The following is a 26,286-nucleotide window of genomic DNA, read 5'->3' on the forward strand; positions in this document are numbered from 1 at the left end:
GGTACAACCAGACACTAGATACCATCTGCAATTACATCAGCCCCCTGGCATTGATGATAAAAGATAATAACCTTTTTCAGAGGTTTACTAAGGTAAATATGTAAAGATTATTTCCCTGTCCACTCCATTTTTATGTATTGATCCAGTCTACCGATCGTGTAATTCCTTAAGACTCCCATATCTATAACACTGTCAGTCTGGTTTTTAAGGTTCTCCTGCAGAAGATCTGCTACTCTGCATTGTACTTGTGTGATAGTAGTTTTGTTTGGGGCCTCTGAATTTGACCTCAGCACAACACAAGGTTTTAAAACCAATATTGAAGGAAAGACTAATCCATTTTCCATTTACCTCCATGTCCTGGGGCAAAACACTGCTTGGTACTAGGCATGTCTATGTATCCATAAACATTCTTTTGTTAATGCTCATTAAATTTAATACGTCCATTAGGGGTACTAGAAAAAGGTGCATTCACCTATTTTAATGCACAATAATGAAAGCGCACAGGTTTTTGTAACACTTTCAAGCACTTTAAAATAGGCTAATATGCATTAAAGCACACATGTAGATGTGCCCAGTTTTATGTAAGGTAGATATTGTCATGCTAACCCAATATCCTTCTTTAAGAACATAACTGACTTCTTAAGCAAATCCAGTGTAATGGACTAGGTTTAAACAAAGCATCTGATCCAGTGCTTTACAGAAATGAATGATGTATGGTCGAAAGGATGGGGATTAATAGGAGGACAGTGAAGAGGGAAGAAAGCTGGCTGACAGGGAAGCCACTTTTCCCTGAATGAGAAGCAACTACTGTGATAATCTCCACAGTTCCAGATACCAAACTGTTCAACCTGGCTTCTGTGCTTAAATCTTCATTAAAAAATGTAAAAAATTAAAAACTCCCTATTTTAAGTGCGGTGACCAGCCCTTGGACAGGTCTCTGTGTACCTGGAGCCTTAGCCTCGTAACGTGTACAAGCGCTCCGTGATTAGATTGTGCCTTTAGGCTGGGAGGGAGGATCTGTATTGTTAACAAAGGGATCCTTCTTGGGTCACAAGATAGTCCACAAGACAGCCTTGGTCTTTTCAGACAAATGTTTGGTTGTTGTGGCTGCTGCCACCTTCTGAGCCAGCAGTTACACGCAGCTCCCTTCAGAGCACAGATTTTTTTTTCTCCAGCAATTCAGTGTCTGAATGGAGTTTATTATGCAACACTGAACAAATGTCATTGCCATCTTTCATTAATAGTATCTGTTCTTATTCAAAGGGCAGAGAAATGGCAAACAGCTGTTCTTACATTAAGCATCAGTTCCACTGGACTCTTTGTTCATGACAGTCAATTCTTCTTGCCATACAAGTCTGACTAAAGCAAAGCTGTCAGTATAGGTCCCCTCCCCCTTTCCTTCAATCTCTGCTATTACCAGTCTTGACTCTAGACAAATCCTTTCCTACTAGCCTGTGTTGGGCCAGCCCAGCTGCTGCAGAGTTTTGTACCTTACTAGGTTCATGCAGGATCCCAAAACAATGAATTAATTCACATTTGAGCTCTCTGACATTTTGCAGGTGTGAACTGGGCTCATGGAAACATGCAGCAGAGATGCTGTTGCTACAAATGGCATTCAAACCTTGATTACAGAGCTGGGGTATGGAAGCAGCAAAGAGATGTGAGTCTAGCAAGGAGACAATGGAACAGATTGAGAGGAAAGCCCATGAGCCGCCAGTATTTACACGGGATAGTTCCTTACGAGAAAACATTTTCCACTGATTTTATATTAGTGTAAATGATATAGTAGGATCTACTAGCACTGTTCTGCTCAGGGCCTACTTCTGAGTACTTATCTGAGAAATGCAGGGCAAATGTTTCTTTCAGTACTTTCAGTGAAAGGCCCAGTTCCATTTGCCCAGACAGTGTGCAGTTCAGAGAAGTTGTGTGTATTTATTAGAAAGTAAGTGTCGGCCTTAAAGGACAAAACCTATACATAAAGTCTGAAACACAACTAGACACTTACGGTAAATCTTCAAGAGAACAGGGCTTCCAAACTGTGGATGAAACTGGCCTATATGCTTCTTGTTGTCAATTGCTGTTTTTATTCTAAGGGCTTTTACTGAGATCAGGACTTCATTGGTAAAAAAGAAATGCTCTCTGCCACAAAGAGCTTACAGTCTCTTTGGAAAAGGCAGACAGAATGCAGGGGGGAGGACAAAAGCACAGAGAGGGGAACTCACTTTTGCAACATCAGCTAGCAGATCAGACTCAAATGCAGATCTCTCACAATCTAGCTCCTCTTCTACCTATTAAACTGCTGCATCTTGTCACCTCACTAAAGCAGTGTGCAGGGTTAGTGCCATAGCAACTAAGTTTGGCACCCGGGGCAAAGCCCACAGTGGCAGCCCGCCCTTGCCCCATGCACAGATCTGGGGGGCACGCCCCTTGCCCCCATGCTTGCCTGGGAGTGCATGAAGCGGCGGGAGCTGCCCGTCCCCTGTCCCCACGCCCCCTAAACTCACAGCTCCATCCTGTGCTCCACTCTGGCTGGACAGTGTCCTATTGGCACCCCTTGGCTTCAGCGCCTGGGGTGGTCGCCCTGCTCACCCTGCTTTGCTACAGCACTGTGCAGGGTGCAAACCTGAATTTCTGTCTGCCTGAGTTGTTTCACTCACTGCAGCATTTCCTAAATGTTTGAGGTTTATGCCCGCCACAGTGAAGTCAGCCACTCCTTGCACCCCTTCCTACCGTCCTCGCTGCTGACTGTTGCCACTATCCTGCTTTGGTGCTCCCCCGTGGAGCCTTCCCTTGCTCCCTCACCCAGGGGGGCATGCCCCACAGTTTGGGAAATGCCACCTCTCAGTATAACAGAAGTTAGCTCCACTCTTGGCTTTGACACAGATTCTGCGAGTCATTTCTCCTCTGCCTCAGTTTCCTCAGCGTGCTGACAGGAGCTCTCATGAGTTAGGTGAGAAGCTGATATTTGCAAAGTGCTCTGAAGTGGTAGTGCCACCTGGATATTATCAGTGGTGAGAGTTTGACAAATTCTGCCTTTGAGAGCAGGTTACTGTTTCCTCTCGTGTATTTTCTATGTGAATTCAGATTGAGGGTTTAGCTTTGCAGAATGATCCCAAACAGTTTACTGCCCTCACTGGGTATCTGGGCCTTGGCAAGGCGTCATAGCTTGCTAGATTTAGGCTACTTTCTCCCAGCTAGGGCTAGGTTCTTTTCTGATATTCCCAAAATGCAAGGATGTATAAAAAGGGTTTTCATTTGCTTTCTTTAGCACAGTCCTCGCCAGTGCTCCCTGCCTGTATGATGCACTGTTCTGTCCCCTGTAGCCTATAGTAATTGCAAACGCAAGTGGAAACTCATAATTACTTCCTATAAAGTTAAACACCTTCCTTTCACTCAAGATGAGGGGAAAAGACATAAGAAGGGGTAGATGTCCCACAAAAATATAAACACATTAAGTGCTGTGTAGTATCACCAGAAGTGATAAAAAATGCCAAATGTTTTTTTCAGGAAGCTTCAAAACATTTGTTTTCAGGCTTTTTTGCCTTTTTGTTAAAATAAAAAAATAAATAACCCCCACCCCCATCTATTTTCTTTAATTTTTTTTTTTTATTATTAAAAACTGGAACTCAAAAGAATGTCTATAGGCACATCTACATATACAATTAATTTGAAGCAATAAACTCTGGCACTTATTGCACTGGAGTTTATTGTTTCTGGGCACACCATTTGAACGTGCACCCAGGACTGCAGCAGACTGAGCTGGGTTGGAGCAGTTCCAGCTGGTAGGATCCTGCAGGGGTCATCCTGCCAGCCCCGGCCTGCTTCAACCAGGCTCAGTGCACTGTGGAGGGACTGGCTGGGGTACAAAAGTGCTGCAGTGCAGGGCTACCTGGCAGGTAGTCTCCACAATTAAGCACCCTCAAGTCCCAGCCAGCTAGGTCAGCATCTGCATGTGCACTCCTGTGCAGAAGAACGCCACAGCAGACTAGTACTTGTATTTACAAGTACTAGCAGCAGGGTAGTACTTGTATTAACTCTTGTATTTACAAGTACTACCCTGCTGCAGAGTTGATTAGTTTCCTATGACTTAATAGGACTGCATGTGTAGATGCGAGATGTTTACTGCAGACCTAATTAGTCTACTCCACAGTAAATGCCTTGTGTAGATGTGCCTTATTATGAAAACTTATTTCAGGTTAAAAAAAACAAACAACCCAAACTTTTTTTTAATTGCAAAACTGGAAATTAGAAATAATAAATTACAGGTTTTCAGAAAAATAGTTTAATTCGGCCCTGTGGCTATCTTTGAGTAAAAGAAAAAGGAATAGATTTCATGGTACTCTAGTACTGACCCAAATTTTATCATCTTAGAAGCCTGTAACTTCCTGATGGTGGGTAAATTTTGAGCATGTTTCTGCATCCATAAAATAGGGTCAGAGCTGAGCACTTGTACCTTCATTTCCCTGGTTTGTTTTTTTTTTCACTTATGAACAAGGATGCACCTGCTGGAGAAGGGAAGGCTGCCTTTGGAAAGTTGGGCTCTTACCTACAATATATAGAATTTAATATCCAAACTCTAATTCTGTCTCAGGCATTTAGACCCAGTTGTATAAAGGTACTTAAATGCCTAAACTCATCATTTAGGCATCACTAATATACTTAGAAATGCTGCTTAGCTGCTGACCACCTTACCAAGCACCCTACTGCTGAGCCTAATTCATGCTGTAACCTGGAAATGTGAAGGTGAATTCCCACAGTAGGTTTCCCCTTGTGTGGAGCTTTGTTACATAGGAGTGCACAGAGCATACTTTGAGGGGCCTGACCCTTGTACATATTTTTTCCTAGAGTAACCTAGTGATCAACTCCCTGGTCCTATAACCATTATAATAATCGATAATAGTCACAAAGTAGAAAAACACCAAAAGGAGAGATTCCAACTTGATTAATAATGTACTGGTTAGGGCTTTCTGCCAGAAGGTGAGTTTTAAATTCATGCTCTGATTCTCCAGTTGTTTCACATTTGGTCGTGTCTACATGAGATGCTGATTGTGCAGTAGCCTGACACTACTGTGCAGTAGTGTTGCATGGCAAAAACCGTGACATGATGCTACTGAGCAGTAGCATCATTAAAAAGGTGTTCGTCAGTGCTATTGCTCTGTAACTTGGGTTACTGTGCAGTCATTTAGTACTCATTTTTACAAGTACCAAATGATTATGCAGTAACGACTGTATCGTCAGGGCGTGTCTGCATGTTCATTAATGCGCCCTAGTTATTACGCATTAAATTTAGTACTTGATTAACCAAATACTAACTAAATGCTCAGTACCTTGTGCTACTTTGCAGTAGCACTAACACATGGTTTTTTTGTGATGCTTACTATGCAGTAGCCTAATAACACTGCACAGTAGCATATTAGCATGGTTTTTGACCAGCATGCTACTGCACAGGGTTATTAGGCTACTGCGCAGTAAGCATCTTGTGTAGACGTGCCCTTGCTGTCTCGTGTAAGATGTGGCCATTTTTGTAGCAGACGAGGCTTGGGTCTTAATGCCGGGAGATAATTCCCAGCCCAGGATCCAGCAAGGAGGTAAGCCCCTCCCTTGCAAGAGATAAGTTTCATCATCCACTGTCAGGTATGAAATAATACAATATTTGAGTTTATCTAGTTTCAATTTCCAGCTGCTGGATCTTGAGCCTTTGTCTGCTGGTCTGAAAAGCCTCTTATCAATACAGGTTCTCCATGTAGGTAAATGTAGGCAATAATTAAGTTACTGTTGGGTTCACCTGCCCTTTGACTAGCTAAGCAGACTGAGCTCCTAGAGTCTTGTACTATAACTATAAGGCATATTTTCCACTCTTTTCATTATGTGTGTAGTTCTTCCCTTAGCTCTCTCCAATTTATGAACATCTTCCTTGACCTGCGAATATCAGAACTGAGCATACAGTATCCCAGTAACCAAATGAAGAGGCATTGTAACATTATTGCTCCTACAGAGGAGTCCCCTGTTTATACACCCGAGGATTGCCATTAACCCCTTGGGCTGCAGCATCTCAGTAGGGGCTCCTATACCAGTATGATCCCTCCTCCATATGAGTCCTTTTCAGTTATGAATTCCCAGGATGATGTCCCCCCAACTCTAAGTCCTGCCAGCATTCTGTGTTGTGAGAGATATGATTGTACATTTGGCCATACTAAAGCACATACCATTTGTTTGTGCCCATCTTACCAAGCAATACCAGACTGTTCTGTCTCAGAGATGTTTATTGTTGTTCTTCCCACAGCCCTGCCTTCCCTAGCAACTGTCCTCTCTTTATAAGCTGCAGTATCAGTAATTGGAGACCTGTGATATCTCAAGTCTTACATAAAGCTGCAGTTTCTGCAGACAAGCTATTACATGGGAATCCTGGCTTTCACCAAAAATTGTACTTTTGTAGACACATGTTTGCAGGAAAAAATCTTGAAAATGTGACCAAAATGAATCCACAGAGCAAATAAAATAAAGGGCCCAGTTAATATTTAAAAGAAAACTGATTTTTTTTTTTTTTGGAGTCTTTTTTTAATTTGGGGTTGGTAGCTGCTGTAGTGAATATGGCTTTGTAAGCCATCTCTCTGCTCCTCTGCACTAAAAGGGCAGTTCTTCTGGGATCTAGATCCTTTTGTTCTAACACTTAAGTTGATGCCACTTGGCTTTCTTAGGGGTGTTGGAATGGATCCCCCATAAATCATGACATTCCTCGAGATTCTGCACCTCCCCAGCAAAAAAGTGATAGTACTTCATATATAATTAGCAGTTCTGATCTGTCCTCCTTTTCTTCCTGGATTTTTCCTTCCCTTTTTTAATTCACCTCTCCCATGGTTCTGTACCAATATAAAGTCTTCACTTAAGACCCCAAACTTTACCCCATAGGTCATCTGTCTCATTTAGCACACAGGATGGACAGTGGTCAAGGCCATGTAATGAAGGAAACAGGTGTCTATGGAAATCCTGTCTCACTTGTAAAACTTGGACAGTCTGTAGTAAATCAGGCTGTGTAACCAGGGAAAAGAAAGAGTCTATGATTAGTGTGGTTGAATGCTGCCCTGAAGAGCTGGATTCTCTCCTTCCCTCTGCCACTGAGTTTCTGTGTGGTGCTGGGCAAGGCACTGAAAGCAAACTTTTCAGAGGAGGCCACTAAATGCCTGTGCTTAATCTTCTGGGAGCTTTGTGAAGATTTTCATAAATGCTGAGTACTCAAAGCCCCAAGCAAAATCCACAAGAGCTGTGCCCTGAACATGTAAAGTCCTATAGCGTACCCTTGGCATCTCAAGCTGGGCACCCAAAGCTTGGCATTCAAAGCTAGTGGACTTCTGACATCTTTGACCTTAATCTGTCCGTGCCTCAGGTCCACTCTTTTAAAGTTGGAGTGATGATATCATCTTACCTCATTCAGGCATGATCAGGCTAAGCAGTGCAGAAAAGCCCATGAAGAAATCTCTGGTTCTGTATTGAGAGAGAGGCTTAGGTGGTGGCTAATAAATAAGGTCTAAATGGCCTCATTGAATTAGAAACGGAAATATAATGCTTCTGCTCCTTGAATGAAGTTATTTCATGCATCCTATGCAGTGAGTGGATCCTGTGAAAAATTTGGTATGTAATTCAAGACCATAGTGTGATGTATCCAGACAAAGGACTGAATTAAGGTAGCACTGGGAACTGTAAATGCAATGTCTTCTAATTCGGAAGTGCTTGACTTTGAACACTTAATGTTCTTCCAAAACAGCTTTTTGCATGTTAGCAGCATACAGATATTGAACCTTGGTGCAAGGTAAATGCTAGTCTGGGAGAGGTGCTTCATAGTTGGTAGGGTCGGAAGGGACCTAAGCAGATCTAGTTCGACCCCCTGCCATGGGCAGGAAAGGATGCTGGGGTCAAATGACCCCAGCTTGGTGGCTGTCTAGCCTCCTTTTGAAGACCCCCAGGGTAGGGGCAAGCACCACTTCCTTTGGAAGTTGGTTCCAACTCCTAGCCACCCTGACCGTGAAGTAGTACTTCCTGATATCTAGTCTGAATCTACTCTCAGTCAATTTATGGCCATTGTTCCTTGTTACCAACAGTAGTGCTAGGGGAAACAGGGACTCTCCCATTGCCTGCTGGTCCCCCTTGGCAAGTTTATAGGCGGCCACCAGATCCCCTCTCAGCCTTCTCTTGTGAAGGCTGAACAGGTTCAGGTCCCTTAGCCTCTCCTCATAGGGTCTGCCCTGCTGCCCCCTGACCATGTGAGTGGCCCTCCTCTGGACCCTCTCCATGCTGTCCACATCCCTCCTGAAGTGCAGAGCCCAGAATTGGATGCAGTACTCCAACTGTGGCCTGACCAGTGTTGCATAGAGAGGGAGGATCACTTCCTTGAACCTGCTCGTGTTGCATCTGTGGATGCATGACAAAGTGCAGCTAGCCTTCGTGACTATGTCCCCACATTAGTGGCCCATGTTCATCTGGAAATCAGTAGTGACTCCAAGATCCTTCGCTGCCTCTGTGCTGATGAGAAGGGAGTTCCCCAGTCTGTAGGTCTGCTGCTGGTTCTTCCTCCCCAGGTGCAACACCTTGCACTTTTCTGTATTGAAGCCCATCCTATTCTCATCCACCCACCTCTGTAACCTGTCAAGATCTAGTTATAGCCTGGCGTGCTCCCTTCTCCCCACATCTTAGTGTCATCTGCGAACTTGAACAAGGTGCTTTTCACCCCCTCGTCCAAATCGCCAATGAAGATGTTGAACAGTGCGGGCTCAAGGACTGAGCCCTGGGGAACCCCACTGCCCACATCCCTCCAGGTCGAAAATGACCCATCCACCACCACTCTCTGGGTGCGGCCCTCCAGCCAATTTGCAACCCATCCGACTGTGTAGGCGTTGACACCAGAGACGCCTAATTTTTTAATGAGGATGGGGTGAGAAACAGTACCCCCGCTCCTTAACAGGCAGTTCTGGAACCTTTGATTTACAAGAAAAATAGGGTACAATTTAGCCAGCAGAAGAGTAGCATACTAGCACAGGCTGTATGTTTCCATACTTGTCCAGTAAAAACTGTTTTCCCCCTGCAGCTCCCAAACATCTTGCAGCTCATCTCGCCATAGCTAATATGCTGTCATCTGATGGAATGAGTTTTGATCACTTGAAACAATCTTCCTAATAAACCATCCAGTTTCATATTAACACTGAAAATAATCTAGCTGTAGCAGCTAAAGTATTTTAATGGAACGTCGGTTTAAAAAGTGTATTGTCATGATACAGTCTGCTGTTTAAAATTAGCAAAAACCCTACGGTAGGTCTTGAAGTGGGGACCCTCAGAGCTAAAAGCATGAGCCCTATGGGGGTAACTCCTCTAGCTGTCACCTGTACTAGACTCTTATCCCTTTATGAAGACCAGCCACTAGGGGAGTCTGAACACCAGTGTTCTCTTTATGTGGGTGACTCACGCAATGGAGAATGTACCTGTCCATTAACATGCACTCTGACCAGCATTTTGAAAAGCAGACCCTGGACGAGTCTACACGTATGCTTTAATGTACATTAGCTTATTTTAATACGTATTAAAGCATCACAAAAAAGTGCTCTTTAGCTAATACACATTAAAATAGGCTAATTCACATTTTTCTAGTCCCTCACAATGGAGGGCACCTATACACATAATGTACCTCTGCTCTGACATGTGCTAATTGGCATATGTTGGAACAGACTCGATTAATTGAGTCTGCTGGAATGTACAAATTAGCGTGCGCTTCAGCAGGTTCTGTGTCACATGTAGTCAGTGTCCCTGCATTTCAAAATGGCAGTGGGGGTACTTTAACTAAAGCTTGTTGAATGAGCTCTCGGAGCCACTCTAATTAAAGAGCCCACAGCACGTGTATAGATGCCCTGAAGTACTAGATTTCATGCACATTACCTAAAGCACATTAATGAATGTGTGAATGTGCCCCTTGGTGCATTAATCGAGTCTGCTGGAGAGCCTGCAGATTAATCGAGTCTGCTGGAGTGTGGTAATTACCATGCTCCAGCCAACCTCCGCGTTTTGTGTATTGGCATGCCTGCCATAGGTGGAGGGAGACATTTGGGGGAGGGGCTGAGCATGTGTGTGCATGCACACCCGCAGGAGAGAAAGACTATAGGGGAAAGGTCTGTGTGGGGAGGGAGTGGGGCTGGGGCTGGGACTGGGCAGGGATTGGGAGGGAGTGGAACCAAGCCAGGCCCAGGATTGGGGCCGGGGCCGGGGCCCACTGTGCCCATGCAGCTGCCCCTTCCCCCATGCCTGGGTTCATTGCCCAATGCTAGTAGCCCCTGTGCCAATTAATCTGCCACCCCCTAGCCCCACAGCAGCCCCAGCTGCCTCCCTGCCCTGGCCCTGCACTGCCTGGGGGGGCCAACCTCGGCTGCACTGCTGGGTTGGAGGGAACAAAGCCCCCAGGACCCCTACACCCGCCCAGGGGCAGTGCAGGGTGTGGGACAAAGCCATAGCTCAACTGGGGCGCATGGGGAGGGGGGTGGTGGCTCCCACCGCTGCATGCATCCTGGGGGCTCACGGAAGGTGTGTGCCCCCAGATCTGTGCAAAGCAGGGCAGGCTGCTGCTGTGGGCTGGGGCCAAGCTGTTCCTGGGGTGGGGGTGGGGGGCAGGCTGTGCTTGGGGTGGACGGTGGCAGTGCTGGGGAGGGACTGGTGAATTTTGGGGTGGCTGCAGCCCCCCCCCCCATAACCCCCTCCCAGTGCTGCCGCTGCCCACTCCAGCCCATAGTGGCAGCCTGCCTTGCCCCATGCAGATCCGGGGACACACCCGCCATGCCTCCTGGGGTGTGCATAGCAGTAGGAGCCGTGCCCCCCGGAAGAGCCACTCGCGGCTAAGTCCTGTGCCTCACCGGCTGTGCAGCATCTGCCCCTCCCCTAGCCCCACTCCCACTCCCTCCCCACCCCTGCTGCAACCGCCGGAAGCCCTCTGCCAGGCTGCCTTGAGGCCCTACCAGTGCCCCGCATTGGGGGGGGGGCGGGACTAAGCCCTGTTAACCATCCCCCCTCCCCCTCCACTGCCTATGATCCCTGTGCTTCAAAATGTCAGTGGGGGCACTTTAACTAAAGCTTGTTGAATGAGCTTTAATTCAAGTGCCCCCAGCACTGTTTTGAAGCATGGGGGTGCTAATACACGAGATGCTGCGGCGCTTTAATTACAGCAGATCTTGGAACCACGTGGATTAAATCCCACTCTTCCCCCCCACCCCCAGAGCATGTGTAAAAGTGCCTATTATGTCCTCCACCTGGGGTCTGAAGATTTACTAGGCTGCTTGTTGTGCCTTTTGCTTCAATAAAAGGAAAGGTTCTGTAACAGAGACTGAGCTGGCAGCTCTGCTGGTGGTAAACATGGCAAAATAGACTTCAGCTCCCTGTCCTGTACCTGACTATGCTCTGGCCATGTACTAGAAGTAGTAAAGCAGCTGATGTGGTTCTCACATGCAGAGAGACCTGGAAGGATCAGGAAGAACCTGTCACTTCTGCAGTCGATTCCTCCTTGTCATTGTACATTTATTGAAGGTAAAGTGGAGCATTTAGTTTGGGAGACCTCCTTGTCCATCTCCCCAGGATGATCACTGTTTATTATTCCAGGTCCAGTAACAGGTGCTCCAGGCAGGATGATAGCCACCTTTCACTTGGCACTGCTCATACTCATGGGGAGAAATAGAGGGTTTAGGCACTGCAGCTCAAATTCATAACCCAGGATTTAGGCACTGCAACTCTGATTAACTTTATAAGTCCCCTGCAACCTAAGAGAATTCACAACCCAGCCTTGGAATCGTGGGCATTTACACACATGCTCCAGGAGGTAGTGGGGGAAAGAGGTGCTTTAATTAGAATGGCTCTGAGGGCTACTCTAATTAAAGTGCCCAGAGCATCACATGTGTCAGTGACCCTGTGCTGAAAAATGGTGGTGGGGGCACTTTTAACTAAAGCTCATTGAGAGAGCTTCAGTTAAAGTAACCCGCCACCATTTTTCAGTGTGGGGACACTGACACACGTGACACTGGAGTCTGCTGGAAAACAGTAATTACCACACTCCATCAGACTAGGTGCATGTGTATAGGCACCCATAGAATCATAGAAAATTAGGGTTGGAAGGGACCTAAGAAGGTCATCTAGTCCAAGTCTAGTTGGGGATGATATTCAAAGCAGGACCATCCCCAAGTAGATCATCCTAGCCACAGCTTTGTCTAGCCAGGTCTTAAAAATCTCCAAAGATGGAGATTACACAACCTCTCTGGGTAACCTGTTCCAGTGTTTTACTACCCTCATCGTGAGAGTTTTTTCTAATATCTAACCTAAACTTCCCTTGCTGCAACTTGAGACCGTTGCTCCTTGTTCTGGCATCTGCTACTACTGACAACAGTCTAGCTCCATCCTCTTTGTAACTACCATTCAGGTAGTTGAAGGTGGTTATTAAATCCCTTCAGTCTTCTCTTCCCCAAACTAACTAAGCCCAGTTCCCTCAGCCTCTCCTCATAAGTAGAGACTTAGCAAATTTGCAATTTCATGATTTTCATGGAAACTGCAAATTCAGTGGGTTCCCATGAAAAAATGCAGAGACCATGAAAAGGCACAACATTGGCAGAGAGCAGGGCATAAAAAAAGAGCTGCAAAAACAGAAAAGAGTGGAAAGCCCTCATTTACTGAAGCACAAGGAGAAGAGTGGAGGTGGGGTATATTTTTGCAGCAGAGCATGGCAGGCCCACCTTCCCCCCCACACCTTTGATTGACCAAGGGACCCCAGAAGTCCCACCATCTGTCAAGCTCCAGGGAAGGGCAAGACTTCCAGGGCCCCTTGCCAGTCAGTGTTATGGGGGTTGGGGTGAGATGAGTTCTTGTGTTCTGCTGCAAAAATGGTTCCAAGTGCCAGACTTGGACCGCAAAATTGCGGGGGGCAGCCACCCTGAATTCAGTAGGTCCCTACTTTATAAGTCCTGTTCCCCAGCCCCATAACCATTTTTGTTGCCCTCTGCTGGATTCTCTCCAATTTGTCCACATTCTTTCTGTAGAGGGGGGCCTGAAACTGAACACAGTTCTCTAGATGTGGTCTCACCAGTGCTAAATGGAGGAGAAGAATTGCTTCCCTCAATCTGCTGACAGTGCTCCTACTAATACAGCCCAGTATGCCATTAGTCTTCTTCCCAACAAGTGCATGGTGTTGGCTCATATTCAGCTTATTGTCCGCTGTAACCCCCAGGTCCTTTTCTGCAGAGTTGCTGCTTAGCCAGTCAGTCCCCAGCCCATATCGGTGCATGGGATTGTTCTGTCCTAGGTACAGGACTTTGTACTTGTCCTTACTGAACTTCATGAGAGTTCTTTTGGCCCAGTCCTCCTACTTGTCTAGGTCTCTCTGAGTCCTAGCCCTAACATTCAGCATATCTACTACTCCCCCCAGCTTGATGTCATCTGTAAACTTGCTGAGCATGTACTCCATCCCATCTTCCAGATCATTGATGAAGGTATTGAACAAAACTAGCCCCAAGACCAGCCTCTAGGGCACTCTACTTGATACTGCCTACCAACTAGACATCGAGCCATTGATTACGACCTTTGGGCATATCTACACATTGCCATATGACAATGTTACTACGGTGCCGTGCTTTAGTACTTCCTTGTGTAAGTACTAAAGCACAGCACAGTATGGGTGGTTACTGTGCCGTGCATGCAGAACCAGTTAGATTTTGCTGTTACATTGCTGCAGTGGCAGGCTGTAACTGGGGAGTGCACCGCTACGGTGATGTAGCTGGTGATCACGTGTAGACCCGTGTGTTTGCTACATCGCTGTAGCACGCTATACAGTGACATAGCGTGTTGCTAAGTTGCTGTAGGGCAATGTGTAGATGCACTTCTTGAGCCCAAAGATCCAGCCAATTTCCTATCCACCTTATAGTCCACTAATTCAATCCATATTTCCTTAGCCTGTTTGTGAGAATACTGTGGGAGACCACATCAAAAGCCTTGCTGAAGTCAAGGTATATCACATCCACTTCTCTCCCTGCATCCACAGAGCCAATCATCTCATCATGCATTTCCCGAACAACCTGTGGGGAGAGTAATGCCCCTAAGCACAGTATTCTCAGTACTCCTGAGACAGCAGGAAATGCCTAGGAGGTATTTCCAAAATCTAACTTGACCACTGGGCCATTGGATAAAGGGAGTGGGGCACATCTGTATTATATTGGGGTTTACCCTAGAACACAGATCTGGTCCTGCAAGTGATCTAAGCAGGAGAATGCCTATTTTGTGAATCCTGATAAGGCTTAGGCATGAGATATCTACTGAATAGTAGTGTTGTCAGGACTTAGGTAGGTGTCGAATATAGCCCTTACTGTCTGAATAGGCAAGGCAGGACAACAGCAGAGAGGAAACAGTGTCCAGGCCATACAGTAGGTCAGTAGCAGGGTCAGAAATCACACTCAGGTCTTATGACTCAGAGCACTGTCCTACACCTTGCCATTTCAGGATCATTAGGGTTCTCCTTTTGAGTTTTTGATGACTGGAATTTGGCTTCTCTGAACCAATTTATCTAGGTCGGGAATCAGCAACATTTTTGGAGCAAAGGGCTGATGTAACACAGCTCGGTCTGAGGCAGGCTGGTGCTTCCAACGCTCCTTCTGCCACCAGCTCCCACTGAAACCCCCCACACTACTGCACAGCTGCCAAATTGCCCTGCTGATATCTAGGATTCTTGGGCCTGATGAAATGGCTTGGCAGGCTGGATCTGGCCTGTTGACTGTAGATTACCATCCACTGATCTAGGTCCTTAGACTGACCCCAGTCACGCATGTGCATGAGTTTGGATGATGAGACCTCATCTTTTAGATAGATTGTAGCACTATCTGCATGGGGACACTGGGAAGTCATGTAGAAGCTGGGACACTGACATAGCTACTGGGCAGGGCTGGAAACTCCTTAAAGGAATGTTGTTAAGAATAAAGCTCCTCCACAGAACATTATAGCTGCCTTTTCCTTCTTCTTGCAGTGTCTATGTGCTGCACTAATAGTTGTAGCTTTTCTAACCAACAGGGGTTCTTGAAAACTGCTTTACTGCAATAAACCAAAATCAGTGCCTACAATAACAAACTAATGGATGTACATAAGCAATGGAAGAAAGACGTTTTGCTAAGGAAAAAGATGTTAATGTGCAAGCTTTAATAGGGAGGGGGAAGAAAAAGATAATTATTTCCCAGATCTTGTATAATTTGCATTTCATGGCAATCTTTAGTGGCCCTCAAAAATGCAGGTTTCACAGATGCACAGAAGAGCCAGGCCTTGCCCAGCAGAGCTGGCCATCTCTGGTCGCACCCAGAGAGTTGTAGTTGATGGGTCGGTATCAACCTGGAAGGGTGTGGGCAGTGGGATCCTGCAGGGCTCGGTCCTTGGACCAATACTCTTCAATATCTTCATCAGCGACTTGGACGAGGGAGTGAAGTGTACTCTGTCCAAGTTTGCGGATGACACAAAACTGTGGGGAGAAGTGGACATGCCGGAGGGCAGGGAACAACTACAAGCAGACCTGGACAGGTTGGACATATGGGCGGAAAACAACAGAATGCAATTCAACAAGGAGAAATACAAAGTGCTGCACCTAGGGAGGAAAAATGTCCAGCATACCTACTGCCTAGGAAATGACCTGCTTGGTGGAACGGAAGCAGAAGGGGATCTTGGAGTCCTAGTGGACTCCAAGATGAACATGAGTTGGCAGTGTGACGAAGCCATCAGAAAAGCTAATGGCACTTTATCATGCATCAGCAGATGCATGATGAACAGATCCAAGGAGGTGATACTTCCCCTCTATCGGGCGCTGGTCAGACCACAGTTGGAATACTGTGTGCAGTTTTGGGCGCCACACTTCAAGAGGGATGCGGATAACCTGGAGAGGGTCCAGAGAAGGGCCGCTCGTATGGTTAAGGGCTTGCAGGCCAAGCCCTATGAGGAGAGACTGGGGCACCTGGACCTCTTCAGCCTCTGCAAGAAAAGGTTGAGAGGCGACCTTGTGGCTGCCTATAAGTTCATCACAGGGGCACAGAAAGGAATTGATGAGGTTTTATTCACCAAGGCGCCCCCAGGGGTTACAAGAAATAATGGCCACAAGCTAGCAGAGAGCAGATTTAGACTGGACATTAGGAAGAACTTCTTCACAGTTCGAGTGTCCAAGGTCTGGAACAGGATCCCAAGGGAGGTGGTGCTCTCCCCTATCTTGGGGGTCTTCAAGAGGAGGTTAGATAAGCATCTAGTTGGGGTCATCTAAACCCAGCACTCGTTCCTGCCTTTGCAGGGGGTCAGACTTGATGATCTATTGAGGTCCCTTCCGACCCTAGCATCTATGAATCTAAGTGGGCAAGGCAGAAAACTGACAGGAGAAGCACCTACTGCTTTCCCCATTTGAAAAATCCATCTGTCTCAGAGTTGGCTGACTTGCCCAGGGCAATGCATGGGCAGAACTGTACCCGGCTCTTCTGAGCTCCAGACTTGTGGCTTAACCACAAGACCATCCTTTTACCAATATGTATCTGCCTTTCTTTAACATTAGCATAACACATGTTGTGGGTGGGGGGGAAGGGGATGACCCTGATCTGATGAGACACTCTCATTCCTTACCTGTGCTTTTCCCCCATGGCACCCTCTGCATTGCATTTTGGTACGTTATTTATAGATTTTTGTCAGCTGAAGGTCAGTACAGGGTAGCCGGCTCAGTTACATCTTCCTACAGCTCCTGGCCTACTGGTACCTTACTTATTTATTACTTACATGTGCATGATATAAAATTCTTCTGTAATACCCTTCCCCAGCTTCAGAGTCATTGCTTAATGCGTAAAATGCTATATGCAAATGGGATCATTTTCAGACTTCCCGAGTGAGCTTTCAGGTCCAGTGCAGTAGTAACAGAAGACCTTAGTGGTAAGGACTAGCAGCTCTTTTCTGTACAGGGCATAGAAAGGGTTGTATTATAAAACAAAAGTGTATCAGACTTGAAGATTAATGCTTTGCAAAGCATTGGAAAATAAACAAAATAGGGTAAAAAAAAAACAAGGGTGGTGTACTGGGAGACATACATTTATTCTCAGATCTGAGTGCTGGGTGATATAGGATTTTTTTTCTCTCACTCAGATTGACACAGATAGGAGGAGGCTTAGGGGGAGAAAACAATCCCTGTGAAGTGATACAATTAGTCTATTCCCTCCCCTGGTTAATTAAACAATACAAGTACTTGTGGGCTGCCAAGAGATGTATTCTTTTCCTTTTATTGCTATGTTTTTCAGCATAGACTGTTGGACCAGAAGTGGCCACTGTGATCCTCTGGTCTGACCTGCTGTTTAACAAAGGCCAGAGATTGTCATGCAGTAACTCCTGCATCAAGCCCATGGCTTCTGCCTGAGCTCTCACAGGTCATTAAGAAAGAGGGAGGATCTTGAAGTACTGTACAGATCTCAAACGATGGAGAACCCACAACATCCCAGCTGATCTGTTCCAACTGTAAAAACAGGCACTTTATTTCTGCTCTGAGTTTGTTAAACTGGAACCTCCAGCTATTGAATCCAATTCTGCCTTGCTGGATTAGGTCTGTTAGCCTTCAGCTAGGAGAAATCTGTTTGCCTTGCAGGCACTCATGGACTGAGATCAAGGGACTGCTTACCCATCTCTTAGACAAATTAAATAGATTAAGCTGCTTAGTCCCTCCTTCACATGTCTTCAATTTATGATCAGCTTTCTGTCCATTTACTGGGCCCTAAAACCTCTCAAATTGACTAGTAACAGTTCTCAGACAAAAGACAAAGGGCTGGATTCTGTCCTGCCTTGTTGCAGTGTTTTTGTGGGCAGGACTTCAGGATCCAGTTATAGGTCTGCCTAAGGGACATGTGTGGCCCTATAACAGTAATATTTTGGCACCTCACAATCTCTAATGAATTGATCCTCGCAGCACCTGAGGAGGCAGGAGCATGCCATTATTGTCATCTTTCTTATGGGAAATCACTGTTACCCACGGCCTCATCTTTCCTTATGTTCCAAAGCCAAAACCTGCTAAACCAAATCCTCTTCATTTTGCAGCTGATTTACGGTTTTATCTGCCTTTCCTTGTAATTTCTGTCTGCTTCTGCTTTCACTCTAGTTTGCTGTAAAGCACCCGGATGACTTGTCAGTGCCTACATGGGCATTTGGACACAGCAGGAAGATGCATAAACATCGCTTAATGAAGTTTTTGGTATCTAAGTCACACAATGGCATTTTACTTAGCTTCGCATTACAGCTTGAATCATATACATTTTTGCAAATGACTAACTTTGTCTCTACTGTGCGTGCTCAGAAGCAATTCACTACATCTCCAGGAGTCTAACCCTTTTTACATTGCTACAATTTAGCTTGGCCATAGAGGGACACTAAACTGAGACTGGGGCGTGGGAAAGGACAGTGCCATCCACATTTTACAAAGGCGTGTAGCAGTTAAGGCATGTGCTCTGAGCAGGGCACCCAGGTTCTAGGGCCACCTACCCAAAAGGGGATTTGGTTCCTGACTTCCTAGATCACACATGGCATCCTTATCAAAAGGCCAAGCTCAAGTAAGCGTATCTTTCTCATGAGGCTAAGTCACTGAACAGCCAAAAAGGAACCTGACAGCAGTTTGCAGGGGTGAGTGCTGCCCTGGTGGGGAGGGACTGAGCCTGTTTCCAGTGTTGTTTGTGTATTTTGTATTACAGCATCGTTGGAAAAACTGCTCACAATGCACAGGGGACAGAGCACAGGTTTCTCCCCCAGGGCGCTGTGCCCCACCTGATACTCCATACCTGTGGTGCTTGCTGGTGTCAAGGCTGCACTATTTGGAAGGTTTTCTTGTGGCAGCTCTCATTACAGTATCTCTTCACACAAGAAGGGCCGCTTGGCAGAGAGGACACAAAATCTCTAATAAGAAGCGCGGTGTGTGCTTGGAGAGAGGCAAAGACATTCTGTTGGATTAGTGATAACAAGTCTCAACATCTCAGACTTCCATTTCAGAAGCAAGTGTACCATACTCAGCCTTCTCCAGCCAGCTGTCACTAGCCCATCCTGCCTTGTGGGACACCACCTAATTCTCTCCTGAAAGCAGACTTTGCTTCTGCAATCTCTTACTATGCAGCTCTTACTATGCAATCTCTTACTATGCATCTAAATTACACAGAAGAGCATACCAGTGAGAGAAGACCCAATTTTTTTCAGGTCACCTGGGGCACTGCAGGCCAGAGTCCTCTCTCTCATGGATGCAACTCTATTGGGCCAATTCCTGCTGCTGGTTACTGAAATACAATCCAAAATAGTGCCATGACTTAAAAGGGGATTACTCTAGATATGCATCAGTGTACATAGGGGTTTAGGTTGTAGCCGTGCTGGTCTAAGTGTACATAGTGCATTTGGCATTACAGGGGCATTGGGAAGAGGAGAAGAATTGTTATAGTATTGTCCATATAGATATCTATCCGCTCAAGTCAGAACTCTGCTAAGACGAGTATCTTAGTCAGGAGAAACAGAATTTCAAGCAGATAGAGGCATCTTAGCATATGCTAAATATCCATCAGAATGAATAAAGAGCCAGACACCCCCTCAGTAATAAAGACCCGCCCCTGGAGATGTCTAAGTGCTTCTCATTGAAATGAATAGAACACCTTTATGTTTTTTCAGGGCAAGGTAGAATTCACCTCTTAGAACAGTTAAGGTGTGTACTATGTCCCCACTGAAATCACAGGAGAACTACAAGACTACAGAGAATGCCAGCAGCTATACATTGGGTGCATCTACACATGCTCATTTACTGCACAGTAACTGAAATTACTGTGCAGTATGGGCACGCATCTACATGTGCACACCTGTACTGTGCAGTATATATGACAACTTACACTGACCATCATTCAGGTATCAAATTTACACTCAGTTAGTTACTGCACAGTACTACACATGTAGATGCCTTACTGCGCATTAACACTGTGTTTGTGGACTAACATTAGTCCAAGTCAGTCTCTACACAGCGTTAATGCACTTTAACACCTGCATGTGTAGATGCCAGCCTATTCCTGCTTACGGAGCAGTAATTTTCTGCACGGTAAATTTAAGTTGGCATTAATGCATGTGTAGACATGCCCGTTCAGCGCCTAGTGAGTGAAATTTTTTTAGTTAGACATGCTGGGCTGAATTCTAACATACTTTTGAAGCTAGACCATGGAAGGAATAGGGCTGATGAGTATATAATCAAATGTTTTATTTAGAGAGGAGCTTGAGAAGCAGTTTGTAGATCCAGATTTTGAACAAGCCAAAATTGTGGGTTTCTGTTCACTTATTTATAAACTCATAGAAAAGTAGGACTGGAAGGGACCTCAAGAGGTCATCTAGCACAACCCTCTTATTACTTGAAGTATTCAAATTGGACGTTACTTTTGCCTATGTGCATTCCCATTCACTTCAACGTTTCATGTGTGTATGAGAGTCTTGCTGAACAGGGGCTTCTTTTGGGAAGGTTTGTATATAAAATGTACATTATAAGCATGGACTGTAATCATTTCTCTTACTTGGTCTCAGATAAAATGGAGCCTGAATCACAGTCAGTACTAGGTGTGGGTTCGACTTTGCAGAACCAGAGTTCATCCCCATTTCCTTGCCTGATTCTCTAGTGTTAATTACTAGAAAGAGAGGCTTACAATCTAGCTCTGTAACCATTAGTGCAGGAGAAGACCCAATGACTGCAAAGTAAGTCTGTTGGGGTAAGAGAGTAGGATCAAGCCTTTAAAGATTCATCCAGCAGACATTGATACTGGACTTGATTTGAACTTGTGCTGTCTTATCCCACCAGGCTGGGCTTGGGACAACTCCACATTAGGCTTCTGACTAGCAATTGATGGAATGTAATGGCTCCAAAAGTTAGGAAGTATTTCTACATCACAGCTGTCCAGCTGCTGCTACCAGGTCTGGATACTACATGCCAAAGTGTGTATGACAAGCTAATGCTCTTTCCTGGCAAGCTGCAACGCACAAGAGAAACTCTACCCCGCAGCCTCTTGCTCTTCAGTGAGTAAGCACATGGGTCCATCTGTGTGAAGCAGCTGGTAGATCTGGGCTTAACGTCACCCTTCTAACACTACTAATGAGCCCATGTTACTTCTTGATGTCCAGGAAACAGGGTGAAAATACAAAGCCAAATTTGTATTATGAAAATGGACAAAGGATACTTTTGGGTGCCTAGGTGCTGTGGTGATGACCAGTCTAATACTATGGCACTGGCAGTTGCAGTAAAAGAGAAAGGAGGGAGCAATTGTATTTTATCGTACTGATAAAATAAAATGAATCAAAAACACCCTCAGAACTTTTTTTTTTCCTTCCGTCCCCAACCCCTTGCCTGTCATGTGGTTAGTTCATTTCTAGCCTGCCCGGAATCTTTTAATTGAGCTGTACAAAAATCAGGATTATTCTAGAGACCTTGGAGTGATCTTGCTAGTCTAGGCGCTCTCTGTCATTGCCCAGTGTTTCTTTAGCACTGGCTGCAATAGTCTCCCCACAACAGGATGACACTTCTCTCCTGTATACCATTCTGACCCAAGTACTCCGATAGGGTCAAATGTCTGCAAATGAAAGTGAAATTTAGACTGAAGAGTCAAGCATTCCATTGTGTGCTAGGAAGATACCTGGTAGGGTTGCGCTGATCTGATAGCATAGACCTATGAATCCCAAATTGAGCAGCCTACCTGAAGGCATGGTAATCAGCACTCTGCTCACAGAGGCTGGTCTATGGGTAAAGGTCATGGGAACCATGAAGATACTTGAAGGGCTTGTTAAATTGGCAGTCTGTAAAAGGTGTTCTTCCTGCTAAGCTCTATTGCACAGTGAGTCAGGGCTTGATCTAAAAAGAAAATAAGTGTGTACCTGAAGTGTCACTGACTCCAGCGGGACTTAAGCATGTATTTAAAGTTAAAACTACTGTATGTCCACAGGCTTTACTGAACTGAAGCCTGATTTCTGGAACTTGAGTTGTAACTAATTTTTCCTGCTTTAGCAAGTATGGACATAGCAGGGAGGCTCCACAAGAAACCAGGTAGCCTCTGTTGCAGATACTTGTTCCCTTCCACTCCAAAAAGTCTCTTAAAGCTTTGTCGTTCAATGTCCTCCTACTTCCTTCTTAAGGCACAGTCACCCCATGATAGTAAAATAGATTCCTTCAGCAGTTTGAACACTGGACAATTCAAGGTACAGATTGCTTGGAGGCAACTTTTATGCAGAAGGTTTGTTTAACCCTCTCCCCTCCTATGCTCACTGTCCACCAAGCCCCAGTTACTTCTCTGAGTGACCAGAAAACATGTCCATTATTTTGTATCCTTTCTTGCCAGGGGAAGCCTGCTGCAGTTTCTGGGAAGGGCAGCCCACCAAAGTGGTGTGTTTCCCTATGAACAGGGAGAAGAGTTATTTTAAGGAGGGGAACCTCCACGTGAGAAGGATCACGGACTCATCTCGTCCACTTCCTGACTTCACTTAGTGAGAGCTAACTGGCTATGGTTGTTCACATTCAGGCTGAGACCCAAATGGACGCTAGCAGAGCTGGTGTCGCAACAAAGTCCAGTCAGCCCATGCCGCTTCCAAAGGAATGTTGTAGTCTTTGCATACAGCCTTGCAACTTTGATCTGTGTTCCCAATGGTGGCACCCCCTCCTCAAGCCCATGCAGCAGGGCTTCAGTGACCTGCTTACTAAACAAGGGGGAGAGAGGTGTAAAGGAATTTAAGCGACAGGTCTGTGTTTTGGTGGGTGCTTCTTGCCCTATGCTGAAGCCCTAAAACTAAGCGCTTATGATCAGAGTGAGGAAAACATTTTACTTTTCAGGAAGATGAATGCTGAGATTTAGCCATTTGAGTCTCCCCAGTTTGTAAGAATTAAGAATTACACTCCTAGTGGTGGCATTAGCCAGGCTTTCACTCCAGCCATAACAAATATTCTGTCTTAATTTCCCCAATAATTAGCAGACTTTTTCCAAAAAAGAAAATCCATCTCAAATCCTTCTTCAAAATACTCTGCAGACATGGCAGCCCATTTCCAAGTTTGCTGCCACCGACTTCTTTGCATTTCCATGTTTGCACAAAATAAAATTGTTGTTATTATTAAGTGTTTTTTCCAGAAAGGGAAAAACAGTAAAATGATTTTAGGCGACCAGTTTCAACTTTTCTCCCCTGCCTCGTAGACTCTTAGGTATAAAAGCCTCCTACCTGCCATGTACAGAGACCTATGAGTCTTGTTCCAGTGATCTGATGATAAACATAAATTGACTGGAGTACTGTATGAAACAATTCAGCATCTGCTGTCTTCAAGTGACTCCTGCTTTTTGTATGTTACATTTTTGTTTGTAGGGATCTAAAATGCTATTGATTCAGTGTAGTTAATATGGTTTTTTTCAAATGTGGAATAGCTTAGGGAATGTTATCAGCCACATTGGAAGGTAAAGCTGATTTATTTTACTGTTGGTACAAGAAAACAAATCCAGTATCTGTGATTTTCTTTTAAAAATATTAATCTTACATGGGGTTTATTAATTAATACTTTCACAGGTGCCATTTGGTTCCCCAGCATATTTGCCAGACTAAATATTCATGACAGAATACAACAAAAGGAAAGAAAGTATCTAAAAAACTAAAGCAGTCAAAATGAAAATGGAGTTAAGTCATAATGGATTGATCACTTTTTAAAAAGAAAGGGGAGGAGATGGCTAACTAAAAACGAAAGGCAAAGTCCTCTGACAGATGAAAATGATATTGCACACTGACTAAAAAGATATCCCTGTATACATTTAAAAAACATGACTACAATGGCTGAGACTGAAGACTTTAAGAGACATCTCAATTTGTGCCAGCAGAAAACTATGTAATATCCTTTAAAAATGAATCCCAAACTTTGAATTAATTACCAGTCAAAACAGCAGAAATTGCATTTGGAATCAGGCAGACAATCGTGGCGAGCTGTGGAGAGCGAAGGGTGAGAAGGGGAACACACACACAACCCCCCATACACCTCATCTCTAATAATTAATCAATTCATTAATTAATCACAAAAAATGGAGGGGAGGGGAATCTTACCACCAAATTGGGTAACCGGCTAAGACCTTTGTGCCACTGAAGAGAAAAGATAAAATTAATCCAAGCAGGTGGTAATCCATTAGTCCAGGCTGGTGCAAGGGAAAAAGCTGAGTGAAGTTTTCAGAAAAACATTAAGGGTGAAAATGAAGAATTCCCCCCCACCACAAAAATAGTCGAACAAAGTCCCTTGAAGTGCAGAATGACTTTCTGGCTTGTCAGAAACGCACCTCTCCAAGCCTTCCCCCCCCCCCCCCCCCCACCCCCCTGTAGATCATCCAAAAGCTTCTATTAAAAAGTGCAGGGCTTGAAGATGTCAGCAGGCAGCCAATCAGACTGCATGGCCTAAGGTAAGGGATGATTCTATAGTTCAGGGCTGTCAATCATTCCAACCCCCCCCCCCCCCCCCAACTGGCCCCACAACTTTGTTCCTAGCCCTCACTGGGGAAGGGCACAGACAAACCCTTTCACAAGAGACCTTGCTGGGATAATTAGACTTTTTTTATTTATTTTTTTTATTTTTTGGTAAAGTTCACTTAGGAGCCCAGGACGCACGGCCCCTGCATCTGGATTGGCATGACAACACTTTGAAAGGTAAGAAGGGGGATATTTCTGATTCCTCTTAATCCCAGGGTTGGGAAGGGATAGATGACTTGATTCTTTAGTTGGTAGCTAAGGTAAACATTAACCCCTTGCAGCGTGCAAAGAGAGTCGTGGTGAGGGCATGCCAGAGGACTCTCTTACATTTTTTTTTTTAAGTGAGTTAACTTCATGGACTGAATCAGTCTGAATCTTTAGATCAAGGCAGCACAGTGCAGTGGTTGGGGCAGGGAGGCTTCAGAGTCAGGACTCCTGAGTGGGGAAGAATATAATGTGATGGCTAAAGAAGGGGAGATGAAAGTCGGGACTTTTGGGGAAGATCTACTCTGCCTCTGGACTGCACGAAGAAGTACAGTAAGGCCTGGCCTGCGCACCCCACACACACTGCACCTGAAGAAATGCAACGTAGCTGCCCTTAGCATGGTGCCTGGCACATGCTAGTTAACACTCCCAAGGCAGAGGTGTAATGCTGTGCACCAGCACTGCACCAAAGGCTGCTATGTTACATGACTTTGGGGTGTAGTGGGCACTCAGCAGCATGCTGTACTTCACTATAGCGCTCTCTAGCACAGGTGGAAGGCAGTGTAGATGTGCTTTTTGTTTCTTTTCCTGACTCTGCCATTCATCTACTGTGACTTGGGGAAAGTTACTTCCTCTCCCTGTGCCTCTGTTTACCCATCTGTGAAGTAGGGATAATGTCCTACCTCACTGGTGCGTCGGTTGTGCATAAATTAACTTCCTTTGTTTGAGATCTTTGGATGAGAGGTGTCACAGAAGGGCGAAGTATTAGCAAAAATAACATGTAAATACAATGGAAGAACATTAATCCTTATTTATCATGCCAGTTCCATTGCAGAGGTCACAAGTGACAAACAGGCACAAAACATCTTACCATAACTCAGCTGTTTCTGTTTTGTTTTTGGCTGTTGTTTTTGTCCATGGTAAATGGAAACTAAGCTATAATAATTTAGGCCCTCTTTCATTTTTGGGTAAATGATTATGGTATAGCTTTGCTTATTGCAGCTTCAGTCTGGACAGATGAAACAGTTACAATGGATGAATGGACACATGTTCTTAGGTGGTAAGTCCCTGATCTCTCTTTAAAGAAGTATAAATGTGCAACTATCCAGGCACTCAGTAAGTTATTTTTTTTAAAAGAAGTAGAATATCTTTAGCTCATACAAATTAACATAAACCATCCAGTTTATACAAGCTCAAGCTTATAAGGAGTCAGATCAGCAGACATAAAATCAAGCCTGGGGGAGTGGAAATAACAGAAATTTGAGGTCTGGTCTCAGGCAACTTAATGCATCTGCTCACTTTCAAAAGCTGTAAACCCCTCTCCAGGTACCAAGGCTATGGGCACCAAAAACATTTCTGTACAGAACTATGGACATGGACTAAGCCAAGTCCTGAAGTTTTTATTCCATGATTTTGGTGATTAGGAATATAGATCTTGCCTGAGGGACAGTGTATAACTATATGAGGGCTTTACCAGATCAAAAGAACAGCCGCCATCTCACCAGGCAGCATACATCAGTGAGAGGCCTCCTGCCAGGGGCTCTGTACTGGGCA

At 45.1% G+C, this 26,286-nt stretch overlaps 1 protein-coding gene and 1 long non-coding RNA gene across 2 annotated transcripts in view; one reads left to right on the forward strand and one right to left on the reverse strand.

Moving 5' to 3' along the window:
• Positions 1–24,300, reverse strand: part of WNT3 (Wnt family member 3) — a 71,492-nt gene extending 47,192 nt beyond the window's left edge. Inside the window, exon 1 of the mRNA XM_006260394.3 lies at positions 24,115–24,300. Within this exon, the coding sequence (XP_006260456.1) occupies positions 24,115–24,194 (80 nt within the window). The 5' untranslated portion in view covers positions 24,195–24,300. The remainder of the gene's footprint in view (positions 1–24,114) is intronic.
• The window catches only part of LOC109284264 (uncharacterized), a 28,495-nt gene extending 2,702 nt beyond the window's left edge, over positions 1–25,793 (forward strand). Inside the window, exons 2-3 of the long non-coding RNA XR_002091642.2 lie at positions 24,643–24,705; positions 25,735–25,793. This is a non-coding gene — a long non-coding RNA (uncharacterized LOC109284264). The remainder of the gene's footprint in view (positions 1–24,642; positions 24,706–25,734) is intronic.
• Positions 25,794–26,286: the final 493 nt, after the last annotated feature.

Source organism: Alligator mississippiensis, chromosome 4 (assembly GCF_030867095.1).
Source record: "Alligator mississippiensis isolate rAllMis1 chromosome 4, rAllMis1, whole genome shotgun sequence".
NCBI lineage: Eukaryota > Metazoa > Chordata > Crocodylia > Alligatoridae > Alligator > Alligator mississippiensis.